We start from the raw sequence: 17,467 nt of genomic DNA, 5'->3' as shown, positions 1-17,467 counted from the left end.
AGCAACATTTCCATTGAACGTATTATTATATCTCGGTGAAATGCACGCCGAAAATTTTATTTTCATGGATCAAGTTGAGAAAATATCACTTAAATCTATAGTCAATTTAGAAGTATTCAACATCTGACCAAAAATGATGAATTTACTTTAAGAAAGACGATCGTCGAGCCTGGTCTAATGAGAAGATTGCCTTTCGAGGTACTCTTAACAACTCTGACCCAACCGGAGCATAATCTGAACTTATCAAACCAAATCCATCCATATTTTCTTCATATGCAATTTCTACGAAACAATGAGAAATTCCAACCATATTGGCCCAATGCAGAAAATCTGCTAAAGCTGCTTTACGCCGTTCCGAGTATCTGTAACAAAATTGACCCACATATTTTTAGATTCCGACATTGAAAAAAGAAACAAAAAAAAGACAAAGAAAAAACTCCAGTAAAAAAAAATATATATATATAAGGATAAATACATTACGTATACTGATTTATTCATTTCTTCCATCCAGAAGACTTTTTTTTGATCTTCTAATATAAGATCTTCTAATATAAGGATGTACAACTGCAGTATGCTTCGCTAGCCTTGCACTTTCATTTTGTAAGGAACGTTTTTTCTCTAAATATTAAACATTAGTTGAACAAGTTCATTTGCAGTTAATCTCTAGGATTAGCTAACAGAATAGATGGAGACTTTGTACCATTAAGACGTAAAATTCTTAACGAGTTTATGAATGGGAGAAGCAAACTTTTGGTCGAAGTGTAATGGATGCCAATTCTGAATCTAAACTAGGAAAAAAACTCCGTGGTTGACGGCTCTATTCAACCTGACTTTTCATTCTATTATTAGTCAAATAGAAAGTGTTCTAATTAAAACAAACGTTAAATCAATTTCCGAACTCCGTGAAAATGTTTTTTGTATAATTTCAATTTCCGATAAGGATTTTCGAATCATCATATGCTCCCCCAGCAATTCCGTTGTATTCGAAGTAGGAGTACGACACAGTGCCGTCTTCCACAGCTCGCTTGCATGACTTTGTAATTCATTCAAAAATTTTCGGTACTGCGAAACGTCGAGTTTTCCACAAGATGATGAGCCATTAAGTGACTCATTGTTTGAACTCATTGCTAAAGAAGAGAAAAACTTTTACAAAATACCATTTTGTTACAGTCATATAACGCTACGCAGAGTTTCACAGATTTCCCGACTCATTATTCACTTAATCAGTGGATGACTAATAATACTGCCGTGGCAACAAAGACGACTGTTTCAAAAGAATACCCTAGCTAATGATATCCCACTTTCCAACATGGAAGCAGAAAGAGGAGAAATTAAATTTTTTCATTATCAAAAACTTTAAAATGCATACTTATTTGTTTTATTTATTAGGCCAAAATGTTGAAGCGTAAAGGAACAATAACAATAGCCACTGTCTCTTCGCACTTCAAATTTTAAACGTTATATGATAATGAAATGACAGAATTTATTATCCTTACGCAATCAGAAAAAGCGAAGAGAAAGAGGAAGAAATGAGCACCAAAGGAATAAAAAGAATCCAACAAACCTTGAAAAAGGAATATTAACATGATGCTATAAAATGTTAACGAAGTGAAGCACATTTCTCTCGCAATTATTTCAACAAACCCCTTAAGTCAAATTAATTATTTCAAAAATGTTTGTTACGAAGTCTAAGCCTCTGAAAGGAAATCCCTGCGGCACGGAACAAAAATGACCAAGACATTTCCGACGAATCGAACCACAACAAAACCGACTCAATGAGCAGTCAAATAAGATCGGAATGAAAAAAATGTGAATCACCTGCTTTTCTCAGTGTTCGGTGGATAGCGGGGTTGCTATCATGGTGCTTCCTGAAGATATCCCAGAATTTCTGTGCAGTCTGTGTTTGTTTGAGTAATCAATTACAGCTTACTCCTGATTGTTGTGTTAGTAAACAATGAATAATTATCTTTAAGGAGTTAAATCATTCTGTTCAATTCTTCCATCAGTCAACTTCTCAACATTTCAAATGATACGGTTTTCATTGACCAAGACTGGACAGTGTCCAGATTAACAGATGCTTATGCATTTCTTACGATTATTCCCCTATAACGTTCCCAAAACTTTTCGATTCAAATTACCCTCGAAATTAATTTGAAATGAATGAATTAATTTATGGTGGAGGAAATATGATTGTCGCAATTGCCTGACCTTTCAGTGGAGATTAAATCAATATCACTGAAATTTTGTAGTTCTTTTCGAGCAAATAATGGAAATTTAGGTGACAATACGCAGTTTCGAATATGGTTAGAAGGATAAAAATGAAATAATTATCAACAGAAATTTAATTTTTTCCAAATTATTTGCAATTTACAAAATGTTTTAAACTTTGATCGTTACGATGATAAATGTAAACAATTTCAAAAGCGGAACTAATTTCTTTTCTAGGATCAATAGATTGATTGGTATAGCACTTGGAACTAATTAGCAGGGCAATGTCGAAATAACTTTCGAATGAAACTCAAGGAAGCTAAATAAAATTAAAATCGAAGAATTACGCCAAGAAAAAAAAAAGGAAAATTATCTTAGAATATAATTTGGAGCAATGATACAAAAATACCCGAAATAATTTCAAAATTTTACATCTACCAATTTTTTTCCCGCAGAGGTCAAACTTTATCAGTTTTATCAGAGGTCACTGAAATGTTGATATTTCAGCAGTCTACAAGCATTCATTTCCCCTTCTCATTCTTCAGAGATTTTCAATCTTTACAATCGTTTGCTTCAATTCCCAATTTTTTGCTCGCTTTGATTTGAAAAATGAACACCTTCCATAACAATTCGATTCTATTTTGGCACCTTTTTTTTCATATTGTTGTCATAGTGATTCGTCTCCACTATCATCCTGCTTTTGTCACTATCAACTGTCAAGTCTCTACATCCTGTCATCATTTTTTCAATCGTACAGCTCATTTTATACGACGAATCATCATTCAAGCAATGAGAACTCATTTAAACTATGTGACAACTTGAATACCAGTCCTGTTGTTATCGCCCTGGTGATGTAATGTAACTTGAATATCAGTCCTGTTACTACCACCCTGCTGATGCAACACTTCACGTTGACAAAATTTAAGACTAGATTTTTGAGAAGAATAGTCCTCATATCGATCATACCGTTTTCTTTCTTCCACTATTTCAACAAACTCTCGAGAGTGATTTGAACTGATCGATAGATCTCAGTTAGTCAGCATGCTGCACTTAAAATTCAGAAAATATGCCGACTTCAATGTCATCCAAGCCTTCAGGTCTTCCTATTCCAACTTCTTATACCAATCTTATAAAATGACGAGTTCAGTACTTTCATGAAATCACTGATAAGATCATTTTCATTAGAGGAATAATGATTCTTCAAAATGAGGTTCTATTCAACCCATTTTGAGGATCATTTGCCAATTACTTATTTATTGTTAAGGAATGTAATGGCTTTTGGTACGAAAGACTTACTTGTTTGAATTAATACCATAACTTATTTGACAGAAATTCACATTTGACACATACTTTAAGGATAAATGTCCATTATGTCCATTGTCCTTCATGTCATATTAAATTGTATCATGCCCTTTTTCGTCCTTTCGCATGCTACAATGAATCCGATATTGCCTCAAGTTCCTTTATTATCCTTTTCTTGATGTGACAGTCATCAAGAAGGAAACAATCAATTATTATTTGGATGAGAAATTTCAGGATGTTTCGACACCAGCATCAGTTTTTTGGTACCATTAAACCGCAGATTAATTTTGATCCAGAAGCAGTTGCTGAAATTCTCCATAAAGCCATGAAAGGTATTGGATGTGATAAAGAAGAAATATTGCATGTATTGACGACAATTAACAATGAGCAACGACAGGAGGTATTATATGTGTTTTGAAAATTTAATATTTAATTTTGTTCAATTGTATATGAAATCCAATCACCTGAATATTTCTTTTTTTAATTATTACCATGGGAAAAAAATACATTTTTTCCAATTTTTATTTTCTTTTTCAAATCAATGATTAAGGTTAATCAGAAATGAGGTCAGAATAAGGTTAACGTATCATTTGAAGATTGTGATTCCGTATGGTATACCTCAGGAAGGAATGGATAAAGGAATTAAATGAAAGAAGTTTACAAAATAAGATATCCTTCCAACTGGAATTTTTATTTTAAGACTCACTTTGAGGTAGCTTTGCAATATAAATCGATGTATGGAAAAGATTTGATGGATTCGCTAAAAAGTGAACTTCACGGTGATTTTGAAGATGTCATTGTGGCACTGATGATGACACCATCTGTTTACGACGTCCGACAACTACATCAAGCCATTTCTGTATCCTTTCATTCCTTGCATATAATTTTACTGCACTCAAAGCTATTAGCTAATTAAATGAAACTAACCAAAACTACTAGCCAATTAAAAGCCAGATATAGACTTACAAAATCTGCAGAAAAAACTGGCTGTGTGACGTTTCATTTGAATTAGTAACTTTTGGACACTTCAGAGATTTCTGACTTCTGCAACCGTCTTCGTTTGAATTGCTAGAGGTGTATTTGACTAACTTTATAATATCATTAAATCAATTTTGTAAAATATCCGAGATGGGAAATTATGGAAGTCGAACTGGTAGCGATTTTCTCCAACTGAAACTTTGTAGGGAATGGGAACTAAGGAGAAGATACTGGTCGAGATAATGTGTTCAAGAACAAACGAAGAAATTCTTTGGATCAAGGAAAAATACGAGGAAGATTATGGCGAATCGTTGGAAGATGGAGTAAAAGGTGATACAAGTGGACATTTTGAACGTCTTTTGGTTGCCCTGTTGCAAGGGAACCGGAATGAATCCATAGCAGTTGATTATCGGAAAGCGAATCAGGTGATGAATACTTCGATTTCTCTGAAAGAAATGCCTCTTGCCTATTTGGTTATATGTAGCATTATTTTGAACAGGGTGTTGTTGACCAAGCAATCGGAGGAGTAGTAAAGAACAATATAACGATAAGTGTACATGAAGTGAAAGTAAAATTAACTGTTAAGCTTTATTTCATTTCTTTATGTACAATAACATCCCATGTTAGGACCGTAAATGTTCAGATAAAAGAAGTTCGAGCATTCACATGTTATATGCATTTTATTTAAATTTTTATTTTTGAAATGGAACTGTTTTCAATTAACTTGTTTTTATCAAATGAAAGAGTATGTAAAGCTAATTAGATTGATTGTTTTTAACTTCCTGAATTATCATTTTTAGGATGCGCACGAGCTGGAACAAGCTGGCGAAAAGCAGTGGGGCACGGATGAGTCTACATTTATCAAAATTTTAGTTACTGAAAGTATTCCTCAATTGCGGCAAGTTTTGAATGATTACGAACAAATCGTTGGACACAGTATTGAAGAGGCAATTAGGGTTAGCTTGAAAGACCTATTATTAATTACTTTTGCAAAAATTAAATTCGCCCGTCAACCAACATTAAATCGGCATATCACTCTCATTAGCATCATTAAATTTTTACGATGAAATAAATTTGTTCTTACTTGTTTGGCTTAATCCACGCTTAGCCAGTCTTCTTTGCTATTCCATTTCAGCCAATGAAATATTTTAATTCTGCAGAATGAATTCAGTGGTGATATAAATGAAGGATTAATAGCATTGGTAAAGAACATTCAGAATCAGCCTGGATACTTCGCTTTTGAACTGTATCAGGCAATGAAGGTACCATCCGTCCACGTATTCTAGTACTGTTTTCAAACCTACCCATTATTTATCCATACAATTATTATTGACGTAGAATGATGCATTTACATCATCAAAAAACATCACAATAGATTGCCGTATTGTTGTTTGTAATCATCAGTTTGATTTTATTCTTTCAAACTTCTTCAAAAATACATCAGCTTTGCAAATTACATTTTTACGTAATCTTTATAGGGTTTGGGAACAAAAGACAAAGATCTTATCCGAATCATCGTATCACGTTCCGAAATTGATTTGGCACTTATTAAGCAACAATACGAGCAGAGCTATGGTCGATCGCTAATTGATAGCATACGATCCGAATGTTCTGGCGCATATCGTGATACGCTTATTGCTATTATTCAAGGGAATTAAACTCTGTATATTTTAACCATTTCGTTCTTTTAATTAAATAAACGTTATTCATTCTATCTTTGATTTTCAATATTCTAAAATGTGGGAGTAGGCAAAATTGTTTAATTACGAAATAGAGTATTGTTACTAAACTCGAGATTTCTTAAACACTTTATTTGAAAAAAATTTTCTTTTGATTTAAAATCTTACACTAAAACAAACCAAGAACTACACAATATTGTTCTTCGGTCTTACTTTGGTCTCTAGGCAAGACATCTTAATTTAAGGAATTAGTAGTTAATCGACTTTTTATACATGGCATGATTAAGCTTTATTAAATCATTTCGGTACTCTCATTTCCTAACTTTGTCATTTGGTCTACGAATAGGACGACTGGTACTGATTTTGGAAAGGTCAAGTGGCCTGAGTATGGATTAATAAATTTCTCATTATTCTTACTTGAGGATGGAGATGGTCGAGAAAGAATACACGGTATCTTTGTCAAATTTAACACAGCTGGAGTTAAACCAATATTGAAGTCTTCTAGCCACTTTGATCTTTTTCGGACGATTGGTCTTGACATTGCGGCACATAAATTTTCATAAAAACTCTTAGTTCGCTTTCAAAACACTTTGATTTATTCCTTTGTCAAGTAAAAAGAACTGATACCTTTCAGTCAAACACCCATCTGCCAACAATCATTTCGTAAAATGACACTTAAGCTCCTTCCTTACTCATTCGAGAAAATGCCAAGTGGCTTGAAGTTACTGCCTTAGACGAGACGACCACTAATCAAAAGAGAAAGTAATGAAAATTGAGGAAACAACTGACTCAATTAAGCTAACTAGACCGGCTAAATTAATCAATTTCTTCCAGATCCTTAAATGTTTAGAAACTTCTCGCCAGTCCAATTTCCATTTCTCAAGCAATACATCGGAAGTAAGCCATCCAGCCGCTATGTGTTATCTTTTGCACAATTATTCCATTTGATAGAAAAATAGGGCAAACAAAATCAATACAATAATTACTGGCTACACATATGCGGAAAACATCACATACACAAACATGTTTCGAAACCAAATTACAGCTAATGGCATTTGTATTTGAAGAAATGGCCCTTCCGGAAGGAATTGGGTGAGATCTTAGTAGTCGATGTTGATTTCAACACTGGATTTTTTTAAAGTGATCCCGATTTGCACACTTCCTAGAAAAATCTTAATAGGAAAATATTACAGTTTGAAAAAATAAAGATTTCACGGTACGGTAACAACAGAAAATAAAATAAGTGACATGTAAATGAACCCAAGTGAGCAAATAAGCTACAGAATGTAAAAAACCTTATGTGCAACAACAAAAAAATTCAAATCTTCCCACAACACGGAAGCATACATTTGGTTAAATAAAAAAGTGAAAGATACAACGAAATTTCAACTGAATGAATGCAATCTTATGTCATCTGCTACACTGACATGATAAACAATAACAGAATGCTACAACATTACTTTGTTTTATTGTCAAATGCATATTTGCTATTCCTTTCTTGCAGAGACAAAAAAGCAAACGAGTGCTTTTGCTGCGAGTCAGCTAAAAATTAAGAACGAAGCAAATTCTATCATCATACGAAAATCACATAATGAATGTTTTAACAATAATTGAGATTGCTTTCGGCAAAATTTAGCAGCTAAATTAAAATAAAAATAGAAAATGAAATGAGCAGAACAGAAAAGAAGGAGCAAACAATTTGGTGAAGATGGTCCTCAAGAGAGTGTACGGAAGTATAAGATTATCCTCTTTTCAGACTGGAAGTTCTAAAACTAACCGTTCTTCATTTAGTTAAAACTTTTAACAAATGCTTCATAAAATTAAATATTGCAATCTAAGGCATTATTAGTTGAAGTCACACGAAGATTTCCATTGCATCGATGAATGCGCGATAACATTCCCTTACCTTCCTGAAGGTTTCTAAATTCCCAACATTCTTCGCTTTATTTATCGAAACATTGAATATTTTAAAGATTTTCAAATTCATAATTGAAGGGATTGATTTAGTTGGGAAGGAGTCATCTTTCGTACTGAAGAGACAAACATGATCATATTACTATATTACTGAAGAGTGTCATCATTCATTTCATTTGTTAACTTTTCTGTCGGTGAATCAGGTTCGTCAATATCAATGATAGTTCCATGCCATGACCATGAATTTAGCAGATCATCTGTGCCATTCCTGATGTTTGCGATGTGAATATTATGTGGTGCTGGTTTCTCCTCCTGGACCTGTTCAGTTGGTTTCAGTATCATCGGTACATTATTGCCATATATTGTAAACCAAAGGTCAATGTAATGACCACGTAAACGTGGCTCCTGAAACATCATGTTATTTCACGCCACTTATTATGATAGCAAGGAATTTATTTCAGTGAATCCAAACAAATTCCAATTTGTGGTTTTTGTCACTCATGCAAAATTATTTGAACTTGCAAGGTACAATAAAAAAGTACAAAAACGCGTATGTTCCTTGTGTTTTCATCATAGCAGGATCACCTCTTCATGATAATAATTTATCGTTAAGAAACAATATTATCAGCTAATTCTAGTTAAAATAAGTTCTTAATATTCATAGATAACATATGGAAAAACCGTTTTAGCATCACTGATTTGAATCCATAATTTGATAGCTATGTCACGGGACAATGGCATCCATGTTGCATCATTTTCGGCACTAAAAGAATGACAAAAATATTCAAAAATTTCCAAATAAACAATGTATTCTCCCCGATATATGTTAAAAGTAAAAGGCGAATATAATAGTAAGACAAAAAGCTAATGTCTTCTTAAACTTGGAATTATGCCAGAATCGGACTATTGAGACAGCCTCGTCTATAACTTCGACAAACTTTGGTTTTGCTTTGATTCATTGTCCAGAAGAGATCTTTGACGTTCTTACATGATTTTTCGTAATTGCTATCTACCTTTTAATAAATTCTTCTAGTTCAAATTGCCTTCCTGAACACAATTTAAAATAGAAAGGATACTAAAAGGCAGATAACAATCACGAAAAATCATGTAAGGAGCGCCAAAATCCACGCTGGGCAAGAAATCCGAGTAAAATCAAAAATGAGTTACTCTAATCTCAAAATACGACTTTCTCAACAAAAGCCGCAGCATTGACCTATATGTATTAATTAAAAATGAAGAACCCCAAAATGATGCAAAGTGGCGGTTTAAGTGACAGTTGAGATGCAATATACAAGCGTACAACCGGCTCAGGGTCATTGATACATAAATCTATTAATCTGTTGGCAACTTCATTAACAAAAGATGGGGATTTGAATCGATAAACCATGTCAACCAGAAATGTTAACGCTGCGAGACGCATCTGAAAGCATAATTATTTTATTAAAGCACACTTTCACTGAGTTCACTTTAATCGCGTGGTAAAACAATAAATATATCTTTAGCGGCCTTTAATATAGAATTTATAACCTAATTTTTGATGAACATTTTGGAAATTATCCTAAATTTTAAAAATAACAAACCTCTAAAATATTTATAAAAATTAATATGTAAAAAGTACACCTTCTTATTTATAAAAATTAATATGTTGAAAGAAGCTATACTTTTCAAAACAAATTTTAAGAATCATACCGGTACATACATATTCGGCTGCGCAAAGGACCAAAATACTTTGGGATCAAGTGGGATGTGAAACGTTCGCTGCATCTGCAATAATCGCATGTCATTTTTTTGAATAATACCGCAGAAGCTGTGAAGGAATCATGTTTTATTTTCCAGTGACATGGAAAATACTTTACATATTCCACATTTTTGCTATGAATTCGACATAAACTCACGTGATATATAGCTTGAAGTGCAGTAATTCCAATAATACGACCAAAACTAGGTTTCAATGTATCCATATTTAAAGCAAGAGTGAACTCAGATAGCAATTCCCTCATTTCGGTATCAAGAGAAAGGGGACTCATGTCTATAATATCTCTGCTCTCGGCTGGTATCAGTGTAGCAGCTAAGGAGTTTATTAGTGATGCCCGATAATGGTCGTCCGAATACCTGGAAACATTTTCAGATTCCTTGAAATGAATAAAACTTCGGTGTGTTTTCAATATAAAACTCTTCACATTTGAACTCCATTAATATAAATGCCTTCTAATTCAACAACTATATAATGAAATACCTCCTAATCCAACAACTATATACCTGTGTAGAGAATATTTCCTCACCTGTTCACAGTGTTATCATTATATTTGATTAAACCAATAAGAAAATGATGAACTTCTGAAAGGGCACCATTTGAAGAAGAGCGCAGTCGTGCCAAAGCTTGAGGTATTGCCTAAGACAAAACATTAAAATACAAAAGAAATGATTAGCATGGTTGACACCGACAAACTTAGAGAAAAAAGCAAAAAAAATAATGTAGCATTCCAGAATTGAGGTTTATTAGCATAGCTTTTTAATATTATTATTAGCATACACTTGTTGCTGTAACCAGTTCATCCTGTTTAGTTAATGAAGATGTAAAAATAAATTCTGAAAAAATTAATATACAAATGCTAAAACAGAACTTATTCGGCGATATCAATAAATTTCGGTATGCAAAATGAAATAAAAACAAACAACAGGAATGGTAATGAACTGACATGCATCAAAAAATATAGCTGCAAATTTGCAGAGGTGGCTACAAAATTGTTCGGTTTTGGAATATGTGGCGCAGATTTACAACCGAAAAATTTCTTGAACAAAATCATCAAAGCTGGTGGACCCAACCATGTTTCCGGCAATTTATTTACAACTTCTGCTAGGATATATGCAGCTCGACATCGTACCCTAAAATTTAAAAAGTAGATACATAGAAAAACGGTGGAAGGCTTGATACAGCTACTTCAGATTATTTAATCACATCTACAAAATATGCAATTGGTAGAACTATAAAGTCACAATGCTTGCCGGTAGAAGAATGCTTCCGTTTCGATGGTTTCAATAAGAACGGCTCTAGCGTGTGGACTTGGAAAACGTTGTAAAATGTCAAGTGCTTGAAGCTGTGCCAAGACGTCTCGCTCATATTTCAACATATATTCCCACTGATAAACCGGTTGTTGAATGTTAACTTTTCGCAGCAAAAGCAGATCAGGATCTATCCTGGAACTGATTGTTTCCAAAAAAGAAAAAGAAAGATTATAAGGGCAGTCATGAAAATGTATTTCTCTGTAAAATTATTTGGCAGACTGCAAAACCTTATCCAAAGAACCGGAGAGTCAGGATCCATATTTGCCAAATCAATTTCAAGTTCTTCTCCAGTGGAAAGTGGAATTTTCTTCTTCTTTTGCCTTCGTCCCTATAACGGAACAACATCAATGATAACTAGAATCTAAATTTAAGAGAATGAAGGAGATAAGACCCAAATTGGAGAAAGACATGATAAACAAAAATTCTACATTCAAAATCATAACTTCATTTACTATAAGTTTAAAAAATGTGAAGCATTTTAGAGAAATACAACAGAAAAAAATACAACGATATACCTACCATACACACGGTAAAAAATCTAACTCCCACTTTATTTTATACAAGAAATTTTGAATTGAACTAAACGATCAGAAGACACCCACCTGGGTAATAGGCAGCACTAAAAATATAAATCATGTAACCTTTGAATGGCACTGGAGGTCATGCTTCGAATGATTGGAATCAATCTGTACAGTATGTGTAAACGATCCATCTAATTCCTGAACCACAACAATTAATGGACCAACGTAACTGAAACACATGAATTAAATGATCGAACTATCTGCAAAAGTTTTTTTTCTTTACTCAATGCCATAATCTCCTTAGAAGTTCAAGAGATTCAGAATGATAAAATGAATTTTCTGAAGAACTGGGACAAGAATTTTCCACTCCTTAACATAAGAATCATTTCATAAAATTCAACGAACCTTTGCCGTCCCCGATTAGCAGAAGGTTCTTGCTTCACTTCAAGTTCAATCATATTTCGTTTACGATTAAAAGCATATTGCACCTGAAACACCAAAGATCGAAATGGTGTATGAACAGGATTTAAAATAATGATCAAATGTACAATTAAAAATCAATTACACAGCACGAATAGTTACCCTGTAATTTTTGGCATGGAGCCCAGTTTTCCTTTAAAAGAAGAAAAAAAAACAACTGAATAATAACAACTTATGAAGTCTTATCGTTGATAAATGGAACATGAAGAATTTTATATTGTTCCACTTTTGAATGTTTTAAGACATTCGAGTCGTGTGTGGTTAACTGCTACTAAAAACAGATAACACTCGCATACTTTTCCCACTGTTTCCAAAAGTTACTCTACCACTAACCCAAAATTTTGCATGTCCACCATTGTGAATCCACTGCTCCAAAAATGTCGGCAATTCTTGGCCCGTAACACTAGAAACAGTACGGAAAAACGATTCCGTTGAAACAGTCATATGCTGCCAATGAGCTGGCTCCTTCTGCAGTTGGCTTGCCTGCATCGCTACGCTTAGTATTTTTTGTATTACCTACAACTAGAAAATGAACAGATTTACTAGAATTTCTGAAGGTTTACTAACAAATGAAGGAAGATTCTGAAAACTGCTCTTTTATGACATCACAATTTTCTTTTTCTTCAAAAAGGACACGTGAGGAATACCAAATGACCACATAAAGCAATATCCTTTAATCAACTCCCACCATGATTAACAACAGAGATTTCACAATAAATAAAGCACCAAATTTAACCTGCAAAAATGGTTCCTTGCCCAAACGTTGGTTAAGCATTCGCATAACAAGATGTCCTTTCTTGAACAAAGCATCCGCATACAGGGGAGAGCAAGTATACGGATTTCTTGGATCGAAATGTAAATATCGCTGAAAAATAAAAAACTTTCGAAGACATAGAAAATTTACCATCATTATCTTTGTAACTAACTTCTTGCTTTTTAGGTCTACGTATATAACACTTTGGTTAGACCAAGCAATATAATGGAAGGGCAACAACAAACCATGTTCCATTTCTTGCATATTATTATGTTCAACATTTTCACACTTTAGAAGTATTTCTTAGCCTGAAAATAATTAGAGTACTCAAAAGAAAAATATATGATGAGAAAGCTCACTTTGTAATTAGTATTAGAGGGCCGCAAAACAATCTTTCCCCAACGCGTTTCATAGTCGGAAACACAACTGAGCATTTTATTGATCTAAAATATTTTCTTCACAAGAAAAACAATTTTCAATTTCTCCACAATTCCTTCACAATTTTTTTCACAAGAAAATATTTTCTTATAAGACTATTTTCAAAAAACTGATCAAACTTATGGATCATACCTGGTAAAGGTTCTCAGAAAAACCGAAGAATCGTTCTACAAACATACTAGTGACAGATCTGCAAATATCTGGATCTTTCAGGAGACAATGTAATCAAAAATCAAGTTCTTCTAAGAGCTAAAAACCATTTAAACGATATAAATTCTAAAAAATCGACAAAATAGAAACGGAAATCCTAAAAATTCTCCTATTGTTGTAGCAAATTAGGAGAACATCCGATTTTCTTTTTTTTTACTATGCTGTGGAAAGAAAGGAAGAAAAATCCAGGAGTTATGACCCGCATCTTTTTTCTCTTCTTACTAGCCGTTCAACTGCTTATTCCTCACTTATTAAACATTTTATTTGGTTGAAATATAATGATTCGTGTAACCTCCATTCGTGTGCGTAATATACTTAAGAAAGATGAAATAAAAAACCTTGCAAGGGAGGAAACCAGCCAAATATCCAACCAGCATGTTGAAGTAACAAAACATCCAAAGAATTGTTGCGCTACCGCATAAGCAAGGCATTGACGTGTCATCTAAAAACAAGCGGTTGATTACAAATTCAAAGTAAATTGGCATAACTTTAGAAAAGCATCTGAGATTAAAGAACTCGAATGGTTTAATTCAAATCTAATGATTTTAACTGAGTTGGATTCAAATAATTCCATCATGTGTTTAATTGTAATACAAATATCCAAAAATTTCTGAACAAAAATTTACTTGCACAACATCCAAAATTTTCTTATGATACAATAAGGTGAGCGAGAGCATTGATAAACCAGTATAAGCCGTAACTTCATCCGGAATCTGGAAATATAAACTCTAGAAATAATATTTCAAAATAAAACAGAAGTTAGGAAAACAAGAAGTTCTTGACTGCCCAATATTTCTACTACAATATTTTTGTGTTATTCAAACCAAGTCAAAATCTCTAACTCTCCTATCTAAAAGCTTACTTCAGTTATGCAAAAATCATGCATATGCAGAAATTTCTTAATCGTTTTCAAAAATCTTTAGCTTTTTTGTTCACCAGATGAACTTTTCATTGATATAACCTCGGTTTTTTAATTTTATTCGCCATAAATCAGAGATATTAAAGAAAAACTTAAATTAAATAACCTAATGCCACGAACCTGATAAACGAAAACTTGTTTGTAGGATGAAAAGGGAAATCGACAGGAAAGGAGTTCTTCAAAATATTCAAAAACTCGATCAATTGTTGAAGTTGTGTGCTTTACGAGAGGATATAGTGATGGAAGTGCGAAACTTGTTATCTGTAAACGAACACAAAGTTTTCATATCATTTTTAAAATTTGTTGACGATTTCCGACAGTAATTTGTAGCGAAATAAAATAATCATACTTCAGGCATATCTGGATGTACAACTGGTGTGAAACACCCAACTGCAAAACCGATATTAACTGCAGATGTCGGTACTAAAAGCTGATAATGATAAATTTTTTCTTGTAGATCAGTCGTATACTCTGTATCCTGCAAAAACTTTAATAAGTGCATATCAAGCGAATAAATTGATGCAAAGAATTCTAAATTGGCATACAGACATGTTCCTATGTCAATGAATTCACAAGTTTCCTTTTCCATCATTAAAAAAAGAATTCTCTAACGTGCTTGAATCCATAATGTACAGAAATGTCACTTCAAGCCTAGCAACGCAACATCAACATGTCATAATTCTGATACAACGACAAAAGTTTATAGTATATTTCTGATAGCACATCAGCAAAATATTTTCAGGAGAAAATATAGATAGATAAAAACTTTTAACTTCGAGAAACAAAGTAGCACTTACAAATAATTCGCCACTGGCAACTGCTGTAAACATAAGATCAACAGTTGCTTCGATTCGCCATAAACATAACTGATCAGGTGTATCCATACAAGGTAGCCAGTGACGAGTACTCGATAACATATTTGACCTAAAAAAAATGAAGATACTTCTGTCCATAAGCCTTTGTCACAAAGATAAGAAAAAGATCAATAAAACAATGAGTTAAAAATTGCTTAACGATTTCAGACTCCTAGAGAACAAACTCTATTTTTAAAAATTAATTCTTTTGAAAAAGGTGATAGTCACAGGGTAGTGAAATGTGGACAGAATGGTAATCGATTATTTATATCTGACGTAGTTTTTATTTTTCCTCATATAAAAGTATACCTATAAGTGTACATGTGCGCACCGCTCTCCAAAGTACCATCATCAGAAAATGAACAAACAAAATGTATGCCCTGAATCGATCATAAATCAAAATGGATAAATAAGCAAGCAAATAATAACACCAAATAAAATAACACTAAACCTTTGAGATCACCCAAATTACATGAATAAGCTGCCCTTTAGAAAACCAAACTTATTAAATGTTGAATTTATGAAAAAAAAGTTGAGTTAACCAAAAACATTTCTTATGACAAAACTGCATAACAAAACATAATCATAACAAAATCAACAACAAATTCCCTCTTTCACATTATCATATTATAAAAACCTGTTGAACTTTTAGTGAAAAATCATGTAGAAGTTTCCAAAAGGTTCATTAAATATTAAGTGAAAAAACTTACATGCTTTGGATTAACAACTCTGACATCAATTCCAATTTTGATAACTTTTTGTTCATCCATAAGTACATAACAGCTTTCTGGAACATTAATTAAAAGTTCACCCTCACAATCTTCCAGCTCATCGTACATATCGTGTGAAAGTCTGTGCAAACTTTGTTCCGCTTTGTGACTCAATATCTAAAAATTTACTTCATACATGATAGAACCTAATGACGAAATTGATGATTAGGATAAACCTCACTAACTACTACGTTACATAATAAGGAAATAAAAGTGATTGAACAATTTTTTCGCGGTGTTTAGAAATTTACTAGAATAATTTTCTAAATTTTTACATCTTTACCAATCAAATTCGTAAGCTATTCGTATTATTTCAGAACTAACTTTGAGAGGTTCATTCCGAATATATTCCACATCTTCATCATTTACAGTAATTCGTCCGGTAACACCTTCTGGGAATTCGTTTGGCAACATAACATCTGCAGAAAAAAAATTACTTTAAATATATCTGTTATTAAATAATGTTTGCTAAATATTACTAAAAATATGGCCATGCACAAACCTGGCCCGACATTGAGACAAATTTGTCGTAGTTCTGGATGCAACGGTGCCAGAGAAAGCTCGGTAAAGACAGAAAATGATCGTTCTTTGAAGTGTACATCGGTGATGGAGACGAACTGTGACAAGACACGGAAGTTACAATTGTGGAAAGAAGAGGCATCTTGTGGGCTTTCACGGCGTACTGCGGACAATATCTCCTCACCCAGTGCTGGTACCAATGAGTCAACGACGTCTGCACAGGAGGCGGAAGGAACTTCCGTTTTATTACCACTCATAACATGCAATCAGTTCCTATCGCGCTAATCGCAGAAATTAAATTACTGAAACTGATGAAATAATTACACATACGCAGTACTATTATAAGTTATAAGTGAAATTTGAAATTTGAAAGCAAATGAATAAATCAGCAAAAGAAACACTACGCTTTTACTACCAGTAAGTGCAATAATAACACGTGAAACGATGCGAATAACGCAAACATTCAGGTAATAATTTCTTCCATACTGCACGAAATTAACTGAATATAAGATATAAATGTTAACATATCGAAATGAATCAAATAAAGTAACTTTTTCGGACCAATAATTTCCTTATCCGATCTTTCTATGCTTAAATCGTTTAAGATTCTAGTCAATCTTTTGTTCCATATATACTGGAAGATATGTTTTGACAAATGCATCTTTGTAACACGTTAACTTGAGCATTTCTTTACGTGAAAATAGCATGTCACTTGACGACAGTAGCATAGGTAATGCCATCGTGAAGCGGAAGAGGCGCAAGCAATGAATTCACTTAAAAACGGATTTGATAATTTAATTTACGGCGATAGGTACAAGGCCCTTGGCGCGTAAGGTCGTCAAACGTGTTACGAAT

The 17,467-nt window shown here is 33.3% G+C and overlaps 3 protein-coding genes across 3 annotated transcripts; 1 reads left to right on the top strand and 2 right to left on the bottom strand.

Moving 5' to 3' along the window:
* Window positions 1–142: 142 nt before the first annotated feature.
* On the bottom strand, window positions 143–1,132 carry LOAG_05935 (hypothetical protein; the record flags this gene model as incomplete). Its single annotated transcript, XM_003141472.2, has 2 exons — window positions 881–1,132; window positions 143–362 (listed from the first exon to the last, which is right to left on the bottom strand). Exons 1-2 carry the CDS (start codon window positions 1,123–1,125, stop codon window positions 143–145), a joined length of 465 nt encoding a protein of 154 aa, XP_003141520.1. The 5' UTR covers window positions 1,126–1,132.
* A 2,613-nt stretch (window positions 1,133–3,745) lies between these two features.
* Window positions 3,746–6,146, top strand: LOAG_05934 (annexin; the record flags this gene model as incomplete). Its single annotated transcript, XM_003141471.1, has 6 exons — window positions 3,746–3,910; window positions 4,223–4,369; window positions 4,695–4,913; window positions 5,289–5,444; window positions 5,649–5,750; window positions 5,967–6,146. The coding sequence occupies 6 exons, from the start codon at window positions 3,746–3,748 to the stop codon at window positions 6,144–6,146; spliced, it is 969 nt and encodes a 322-aa protein (XP_003141519.1).
* Window positions 6,147–8,228: 2,082 nt separating this feature from the next.
* Window positions 8,229–16,869, bottom strand: LOAG_05933 (TATA binding protein associated factor; the record flags this gene model as incomplete). The annotated part of the gene is made up of 24 exons (XM_020447016.1): window positions 8,229–8,486; window positions 8,763–8,844; window positions 9,323–9,501; window positions 9,771–9,845; window positions 9,977–10,193; window positions 10,364–10,473; window positions 10,781–10,967; window positions 11,088–11,279; window positions 11,375–11,475; window positions 11,789–11,897; window positions 12,074–12,156; window positions 12,482–12,664; window positions 12,885–13,013; window positions 13,262–13,345; window positions 13,473–13,530; window positions 13,889–13,992; window positions 14,177–14,263; window positions 14,590–14,730; window positions 14,819–14,947; window positions 15,267–15,393; window positions 15,633–15,703; window positions 16,034–16,210; window positions 16,418–16,512; window positions 16,596–16,869. 24 exons carry the CDS (start codon window positions 16,867–16,869, stop codon window positions 8,229–8,231), a joined length of 3,252 nt encoding a protein of 1,083 aa, XP_020302710.1.
* Between the last annotated feature and the right edge of the window lie 598 nt (window positions 16,870–17,467).

The sequence above is a fragment of the Loa loa genome (assembly GCF_000183805.2).
Source record: "Loa loa unplaced genomic scaffold supercont3.202, whole genome shotgun sequence".
Lineage (NCBI taxonomy): Eukaryota > Metazoa > Nematoda > Chromadorea > Rhabditida > Onchocercidae > Loa > Loa loa.
This window is presented reverse-complemented; position numbering and strand designations above follow the sequence as displayed.